Source organism: Dermacentor andersoni, chromosome 4 (genome assembly GCF_023375885.2).
Source record: "Dermacentor andersoni chromosome 4, qqDerAnde1_hic_scaffold, whole genome shotgun sequence".
Classification (NCBI taxonomy): domain Eukaryota; kingdom Metazoa; phylum Arthropoda; class Arachnida; order Ixodida; family Ixodidae; genus Dermacentor; species Dermacentor andersoni.
In genome coordinates, this window is record NC_092817.1 from 14,174,366 (window position 1) to 14,184,003 (window position 9,638).

Consider the following 9,638-nt stretch of genomic DNA (forward strand, 5'->3'; position numbering starts at 1 on the left):
TTTTTTAATGAAAATTTTGCAACCTCATAATTGAAACTATTCCGTGTTTACGGAAAGCTCATCTGGTGTGGATACCTTGGGATGAGCCCCAGTTCGGAGACATTTATTTTAAAATGTGAGGCTAACAGGAGGTTGGCATTCCACTACTTTCTCAAAAAGCTTCCCTTAAGTGCTGCGCTGTGAAACATCGCTTTATTTCGTCGTAGACTTAAGGGCTAACATGTAGAGAGTGGTGGTATTCTCGGGATTTCTGCTAAATGCCTTGAGCAGTGAGCGACTTCCCAATTCCAATGTGTCCCCTGTTTTAAACAATGAAGAAAAAGTGAGCCAATAAATTTTTGCGAATTACAGTACATACTTAATCAGTCATTATATAGCGCACTCTGTGATGTCAGCTGGCGCGACTATTAAGCCAATATGTGTCTCATGTAATCTAACAAAACTCATAGAAAGACTCTTACATGGCTATGTAGATAATTGGTTGTGAGACAACGTAGTTTTGAGCCCTTGCCAAATCACATGTGGGTGATTCATTTCGTGCGCCCATGTGGACGTGGAAAGAAGAATACACTACAGCTTCATCGATATCGCAAACTAATATGTCGCCTTAGTCACATTTGCTATCACTAAAGCTTATGAGAGTGTAGAACATTGTAATAGATGCACTTCAGAATGCACGTCTGGCACATTATTTTGTCGCGTGGGTTTATGCATTTTTAAGCTGCACGACATCTTATGGCTCTCGATGTGGATTGTCTTCGTTAAAATATAAACAAACAAGATGTCTCACCAGAACTTAAGTCGTTTCACCATTGTTGTTTAATCTGTTACTAAGTACTGCTTCTTTTCAGCAGGATGCGCATATGTAGTTACACGCCGATGACGTTGCATTTCTCTCTGCATCAGTAGACAACATGCACTGTACCAAACTACGCAGTCTTAACGTGAGTAGGCTTGAAATGTGGCTTAATGGCACTATACCTCTTTCTTAATGTCAGCAAAGGAACGATCCTAGTTTTCTCTCAAATCGTTCCCGTCCAAACTTTAATTGTCTATACCGACAAGAGACAGACTCAGCGACAGTCGCACTGGAGCGCGCACTTATGTTCCCATAATGATTTATTGTATGTATGTTCGGCCCGATATTAGACTTCGGCGGCATTTTGTTCACTAGCGGACCGGCCTACAAAATTTGGTCCCTTGTTCTCGCAGCATGGGGATCATTACGTTCATGTCTTAACACCCGACCACTGGCACGCGTCGGCAAGCTTCGGCACGCGCCGACAAGCGAACGCGTCGCTTCGCGTCGGTTGGACGAAAAGGGCACGCAACTACTGCACAGAAGCTCTGACGCGCGCCGACGCTCGCTCCTCGGCTGCGGCGCACCGTTGCTGGACTATTTTGTCTTGAACCGTGCCAAGTCCGGCCTAAAACAGCCTGCTGTAAACTGAGCTTGAAACAATAAGTTAATGATCTGTATGTTCTTTTAGATATAATAATAATAATAATAATAATAATAATAATAATAATAATAATAATAATAATAATAATAATAATAATAATAATAATAATAATCGTAGTGGTAACATGGCACTCTAGACAGCTCGCAAGACAACCCTCCCTTCACACGCACACGCACACGCACACGCGCACACACACACGCACGCGCACACACACTATTTGTTCAATTGCAGAGCACTGCACACGCGCGCACAGAGACGGCTGCACAACACGCAGGAGCGCCAATTCAGTCCAGTCGCTTGCTCCGACGGACTGAAGAAGAAAGATGAGGGCTGTCCAAAGAGCCGTCAAGCAACCTGTAGATTAGACAGACTAGTGCAATGCTGCGATGGTATTGCAGGGTGTGTCACTTGAACTCTTTGAGGCAATCCTCGTAGGCTGGCAGGAGCTTGTGACGACCGAAAAGACGGGAGTGAGGGCGCGTGTTGCCCAGGGCTGAACAAAATCAAGTGTATCAGCGACGTGAGTTTGGTACAGTGATTATACTGATAAACAGTACTCAAGCCGTGGCAGAATGATAGAAATGTAGAGTGTTTGGAAAGCCTCGGGTCCACAGTTAAGGGCGACACGGGACGCAAACGCAATATGCGACGATCCTGATACAGTGCTGGTGACATGCAGAAAAGTCGAGAGGAGGGCTGCGTGATGTTACACCCAGAATGGGAAAGGCCCGAACAGTATTTATAGAGCTGCCCTCGAGGAAGTAGGTTGGACACACATCAGTTTTGTTGTGGCTGATATTCATGGCAGCACTTTTTGCAGCGCTACTACAAAGTTTTTTTTTATTGTAGGCCCAGTCGTTCACCTTTACGAAATGTATTTGTTTTAAGCGCGTATGCTGTACACCGGCATAATGTCGCAGTGGAAGTGTTAACTTGTTAATCAAACACATTCTGCGAAGATGCATTATGAACTTGGTTTTGAGTTGCTCTTTTTCCTGACTACAGTTTATAGTATCGCAGCGAGAAACATGTTAGTGGAAGCTGGAGAGATTTGGGCAGTTTAAGCCTACCGACTGCACAAAGCACAGATGACACCTTTTCACCTTCTCCTCAATACACTCGCACCATCTGCTCTCTCCATAAACAAAAAAGAGATCAAAAACCAGTTACAGTTTCATTGACTCAATATGTGCCGCTTCTCAAGCAGGAACCGAAGCAATCCTGGTACACGCGGCTACATGCATAGGTCTTGCATGATGCAGGTACTCCTATGCATTGCAGACGGTGCACGTATTGCAAACAGGTCATTTCTTTTTGCAGTGCTCAAATATAAGGACACACCGACTCAAACATGACTGCGCTGTGGCATACATGTTTCCTTCAGTGCGTCAGCGTTCTTGGGTGCTGCACGAGCGATTTATCCCCGACTCGCCCAGGAACTTGAAAAAAGTGAGTGAAGGAGTACTGTGAACTTGTACTGAACTGGATCCACGTACCGAATAGAATAGCGCACTGTCAGCTGAAACGGACGGCGTGGCTAATGGCGTACGTACTTCTCATTGTTCTGCTAATAGCGTCTTTCGCTTTCAAAAGTCATCTTTGCCACTGGAAACAGCGCAGCTCACCCGTGAAGCTCGATTTACCTGAGACCACACGAAACACGCCGCGGTTCACTACCGGAAGTTCCACACGGTTCATTCACCACATCACACACCAAACGAAGTCAGGAGCGCCATATTTTAAATCGCTGCAGCGCCAAACGGAACTGAAAATTCATTTCCTTCGACAGAGTTTTTCAGCTGGGCTCGTTCACTCGCCAGTTACGAACGCTAGGCCTACGCGTAACGTCAACAACATCGGTAGTAGGCGATCGAGTGCTGATTATCCAGACTGCCGAGTTCGGAAACATGTTTCCATTCGTTTCGAGCACGACGAAATAAACATGCACCAAGCACAGACGTTGCGGCAATCGTGATCCGGTTGGATGTTTTAGCAGACGATCGCACTAAAACCGGCGGAACCCAGTGGGCAGGTTGGATGTGTCGGCGTCGTTCGAAGTCGGTTCGGATTCACGTCGCACTGCCACAACCCTCGGTCGTCGGTCGTGTCGCTGTCGGCCTACTATCACAACACTGTCTTTCGGGAACATTGTCGCGCGCGTCCTGCGTCTAAAGAACTCGGTCAATGGTTGGTGTCGGGGTCTTCGCATCGGCGGCCATCATAGGCATAGCAGCCGGAGGCCTCGCAGCCTCCGATTGATTGACGCCGGCGACGCATCGCAGTCTCTGATTGGTGCACGCCGGCGAAGCGTCGCCACGCGTCGGTGAACTTCTAGCATCGGCAGTCGACAAAATTGCTGCGCGTCGCCACACTTCGCCCTGTTCCCGACCGACGCTTTTGATGCATTGGCGCGTGCCGAAGCTTGCCGACGCGTGCCAGTGGTTGGGCCTTTAGGCCGCCTAAGTTTGTCGCGAACAATATCAAATATTGTTCTCTTCTAATTCGACTAACTATCCTTTCAGTACGAACTTTCCTAAACATACATGCATTCCCACAGAGAACGTCACAATATGCTTTCATTAATGAGTCGGCCTCATTTTTTAACCATCAGTGGTCTCGTTTACGTTACCCTCAAGCCATTTTTGTACTCTTAGACCCGTTGCAGGTTCACCTTCATGAGCTAGTCTAAGCGAATCTGTTTCAGTTTGAATTTAATGACATCTTTCCAAATAGTTCTAAACATTTACCCTATCAACATCTAAATGATGTATTGAAAGATAATCTTGCACATCTAGAATTTTAAAAAGATCGTGATAGTTACCGATGCTTACGCCTGTGAATCGAAAGCATGTGACCACCGTATCATCATCTCTGAATTGGTCCTTTTTCATTCGCGTACCCGACTTCACGCCTATCTTTCAGACTGAATTATTGGCAGCTGTTCTAAGTTTGCGTAAATTACCTTCATCTTCGTTATCGATCGTAATTTTATTCGATTGTCTCGGGACTACGTACCTAATATTGGTATGTGCTCATTCTTATAATCCTTCAAAATGGATGTGCCAAGGCGACGCAAAGGTATGCAGCCTAAATATAATAAAGCGACAGCGCTCCATCGGCAACAAACACCGCGTCGAGGGCTTGATGGACAGCCGTTGCAACGAAGTTGGGACCAGGATACCTGGGAAAGTTGTTCCTATGGAGTTTCAACTGGTGTGTGCTGATCACAACAAGATACATACTGTGTCGTGGTATCATTTAGCATTGAGGTTGGCAGCGATGTTACCACTTCGTGTGTCTGCTGATGTGCTCATAAGGTTCACGTGGATGGTACGGGGGTATCACATAGGGATACAATAATCATCATAATAATCCTCATAACATGTAAAACATATCATCACTAATTACAGGGTGCGACGAAAGTTCCCGCACTCCCCAGAAGTCAGCAAATCAGCTGTAAAAGAGTCAACTGGCCCAAACCGAAGGACTTTCTGAACATTCTGTCCGAAGAATTGCGAAAGTGAAGCTGCACAAGTACAAGGTTCAGAAATCTCATAGACTCAAAGAGCACATGAAAGATATCAGGCTCATAAGATGCAAGGACCTGCCTTAACGCTTCCGCAGCCCGGCGTGCCGATGCGGCATTCTCTTCACAGACGAGGCAGTGTTCAATTTCAAGCAGCTATTAACCCACCACATGATAAGATACTGACAGGAAGACTGAAAAGAAGCCAACGTCGGTGAAAAGACTGCCTGAAGAGTTTCTCACCCTCAATCAGAAATGGTTTTTGGGGCAGTCACTTCTGATGGAAATATACCACTGGTTTTCTTGGAGCAGGGAGCCAAAGCGAACAGCGCAAATTATTTGTTACATGTCCTGAAGAAACAGGTCTTGTCTTGGTCCGAACCGAACCTCGGAAACCGTCAGTGGACGTATCAGCAGGATTCCGCTCCGGCTCACAAGGCGAATGTGGTGCAACGACGGCACACACACACACACAAAAAAAAATCCCTGATTTGACTTTTGCGTCAGAATGCCCCCAAACATCCCAAATGTAAATAAGCTTGACTGTGTTAAGAGCATATTATGCTCTACTCCTCAACGCAATCTGGCTGCTCTTAGTTAGGCATTAGAAAAAGCTTGGAGTGAATTAAACAAGGCTGAATCCGTGCCACCATTGATACATTTCCAACGCAACTCTAGACTGGTATTCGCGCAAAATGTGGACTTACGGAAAAGTAGATTCTTTATTTTGGTCTGTAGAACATAACACATTAAATTAACAAAGTGGTTTTGTTAGAGTGCAGCTCAACCATATTTATTACGTGTTTTTATTTGAGTGCGAAAACTTTTGCCGCACCCTATAGACGCTCATCATAAGAAATATTGCTAATCGCATTAACGTCGTCATCACCTCTTGTATGCTGGAGTATGCTGGAGTATGCTGGAGGTCCTGACGGTATCCCATCCCAGGCCACCAAAGCAGGCTCTCAAGAAATTGCTTACTTCTTAAATGTTTTGTTTAATAAATCATTATACAATTGTTCAATTCCAGCACAATGGAAAATAGCTGATGTAGTGCCCATTCATAAATGTGGTCTCAAAAATACGGTACAGAACTGTTGGTCCATCTCTCTAACATGCGTGTGCTGCAAAATAATTGAACACATCATCTACATTGCTGTGATGAAACAAAGCAATAGTTTCTTTTCAAAGCCCAACATAGATTCTGGCCTGGCTTGTCATGCACGACTCAATTGGTAGAATTCTGCCATGCTCTTTTTTACTCTTTCGACTTGGGTTACCACGTAGACTGCGTATTTTTGGACTTCCGTAAGGCCTTTGGTACTGTTCCTCATGCCTTGCTGTTACATAAATTATCATGTCTCCGCATTGATCCTGCTATAGTCTATTGGATAAGAAATTATTTGACTGGGCGAACGCGGCATGTCCTGATCAACGGAGCTAAATCAACTGCTGTAACCGTAACTTCTGGCGTGACCCAAAGGTCTGCTTGTGGGCCGTTGTTATTCTTAGTTTATATAAATGATATTGTGCAAGGACTTCAGTGCAAAGTGCGATTGTATGCAGACGACTGCTTAATTTATAGAGATATACAAGGTGATCATGATGTTAGCTGCCTGAAGAGTGATTTAAACACAATTCATGGTTGGTGTTCATGTTGGTCAATTAATTTTGCACGTCTTTAAACAGTGCGAAATGTCAACTTGTGTCTTTCACCCGTAAACGCCGCCATGATAGAACTTTGATGGACGGCCTCTTGAAAGAGTTATAGATATCTTGGGGTCTACTTTTCACAAAATTTGAACTGGAATAGACATATTGAATATGTCATATTAAAGTCATCAACAATGCTCAACCTCAGTAGTCGTAATTTTCAGAGGAGCTTACAACACAAATGTTCCCACAATACTCGAGCACGCTTGCCCAGCTTGGGACCCTCAAACCGCTTGTCTTATAGAGAACCTTAGGCGCATTCAAAAGGTTTATTTCTGGAAATTACAGCTTCCACAGCAGTATTACGTTAATTAAAGAAAACCTTGGCTGGCAAACACTAGCACAACGCCGCTTAGCAACGAAATTAGTTTCTTTTTCTAATTTACTCTGGTCTCATAGGAATAAACAAGAACTTGTACGTTTTCCCGCTCCACTTCATTTCTTTGCGATGTCACCATGAGTTTAAAGTTTTTGAAACATGCAGTCCCATTGATGTTTTCCGCAAATCATTTTTCCCGCTTTCTTCAACGCACCGGAGTATCGTTCAATGTAAAACGTGCTCTGAGTTTCAGTCATTTTTATCGTCTAACCTGTCGTAAGCACATATCATTGTGCTTCGTGCGATAAACGAACGTTCCCTTTGCTATAATGCGCCTGTGAACCTACTGCTATGCTTTTTCTGTGCTTTTTATTTTTGTTATGTTTAGGTTGTACCTTGTGGTTTCTGCTTTTTGAATCAGCTCAAGTATTGCTTATGTTTTGATTTTCGCTACAAATGTCCCCGTTGAAATAATGCCCTTGTGGCACTGCAGGTACTTGTATAAATATAAGTAAAAGAAGGATGCGCCGTTAATTTCTCATGCAAATTAGCGCCTTCTCCTTCACTGAATTCGCAGTTGATTTTTTACCTCATCTTCGCTTGGTAATTTCCGGTGAAGAGAAGGACGATGCACATGTCGCGTCACGTGCTCACGAGGAACGGTTTCCAGCCGCTAGGAAGGTCTCTGTGATCCGAATGAGGGACGCCCACTTGTCAGGTCGCACGTTAGCATTCCTACCGTGACATTATAAAAGCTGACGGCGTCCAGCCACAACAACCCTACCGTTCTGTCTTCGCGGCTCACCGACATCCAATCGGAGCTATGGATGATTCCAGTGACGCTTCCGGTGATCTCCGCAGCTCGACCCGGCGGCGGCGGCGTCGCAGCGACGACGACGAGTCATCACTGCGTTACATGCTGCGCAATCAGAACCTACTCCTGGTCGTGTTCCTGATCCTCGGTGTGCTCACGGTGTCTTGCGCATGCGTCGCCATTGTCGCCGCAGTGGTCGAGCACTTCTGGACATCCATCGACGAACCGATGGGAACCGCCATCGCCGCAGAAGGCGTTGTCGACGACGGTCGAAAACAGCAAGGAGGCAAGTCCTCGTCCGCCGAGTTCGTCATGCAGCGGCAATCCGAGGCGGACGGTGCGAACCGCGCAGTCTTCTGTTTCATCAACTACACAGCGGCGCCCGGTTCACCGCACCGTTTCGTCGTGGACAACGTGTCGGCCGACCTCTGCGACGCTCTCGTCTTCGTGTCCGTCGGGCTAGACACGCGGCAACAGAGCGCGCGTTTCAAGCAGCCCGTCGAAGACGCCGAGACCCTCCAGAGCTTGACGTCGCTGCCCACACCCGTCTGGGTCTTGGTCGGCGGCGAGCTCGCGGACTCTCGCGACTTCCGGAAGGCAGTGCGAGAGAAGCGGACGCGGCTCGCCTTCGTGCACAACGCGGCGGTCTGGTCACGCCGCATGGGACTCGCCGGCCTGATCCTCTACTGGAAGTATCCGACACTGAGATACCGCTCTAATTACAGCACATTCGTGAACACCATGCGCATCGTCTTCGAACACAAGGGGCTGCGCTTGAGCGTGGTCGTACCATGGGAGACGGCGAAGCGACGCGACGGTTACTTCGTACCGTCGCTGTACAACCGGCTCGACCTCGTCGTCGTCGACACGCACCGTACCGTGGACCCGGCGTCGTTTCCGGTCACCACATGCCAGAGCCCGATGAGGGCCGTCTTCAGGGCGCACCATAACGGCCAGGTGGGACTGTCCTCGGTTCTCGACGAGCTGTCCATGGTCACCGAGCACATGCTTGGCAAGACCATGCTGAGCGTCTCGTTCACCGGCGCCACGTTCACCCTGAAGCGGCCCTGGATGAAGAACGTTCGTGTAGGCATGCGCGTACTCGGTCCCGGCAAGCCCTTCGCTCACACCAACCGCTCGGGCCTGGCCAGTTACTACGAGGTTGCCAAGGCGCTGACGCACCACGATGCGTCCTCGTGGCACAGTGCAACTCACGGCTTCTCTCGCTGCTCGGTGGCCTACTGGAAGGACCAGTGGGTCGGCTTCGAGGACCGTGCTAGCCTGCGCCTTAAGCGGTCAGTGGTGCGAAAGACTGCGGGCCTCGCGGTCTGGGACTTGTCCATGGACGATTTCGCAGGGGACTTGGGACTCGCGTGGCCCCTGCTTCGCGAGGCTCACGACGTGGTGCACGGTTGAGATCAGGCGAGGTCATTTTCGGAGTGAATGAAAACGTGGTGATTTCTCGCCCCCCCCCCCCCCTTTTTCTTTTAAATTTAGCGCATTGTTTTTACTTCGGTCTTAGCGCTCATTTGGAAATTCCTTCGCGTTTCTCAATTCGGTGTAGTAAAATGGCATTGCTATATATGCGAATTACACAGTATCTGTATTGGATAATTGCAATGTCACTGTATTAAGATTAGCGGACGTTTATCAGGGACATTTTGAGCATATTATGCATACCCTCGCGTTGGTGTAAATGTCCGTTTTTCGTGCGTCCAGCTTGAACAATTCGCATCCGACGGATCGCGTTAAGTTTCCTGCTCTGATAGCAAGCCCATGCTCTTATAATTTACTGCTGACATT

General features: G+C 47.3%; 1 protein-coding gene across 1 annotated transcript; it reads left to right on the plus strand.

The window, feature by feature from the left end:
• Nucleotides 1-7,844: 7,844 nt before the first annotated feature.
• LOC126535969 (chitinase-like protein 3) lies at nt 7,845-9,251 on the plus strand. The gene has a single exon (XM_050182849.2). It carries the CDS (start codon nt 7,845-7,847, stop codon nt 9,249-9,251), a length of 1,407 nt encoding a protein of 468 aa, XP_050038806.1.
• The last annotated feature ends 387 nt before the right edge of the window (nt 9,252-9,638 follow it).

What these genes read in the sequence shown, in the direction of transcription:
- LOC126535969 (XM_050182849.2), top strand. Translation starts at nt 7,845, where the DNA reads ATGGATGATTCCAGTGACGCTTCCGGTGATCTCCGCAGCTCGACCCGG.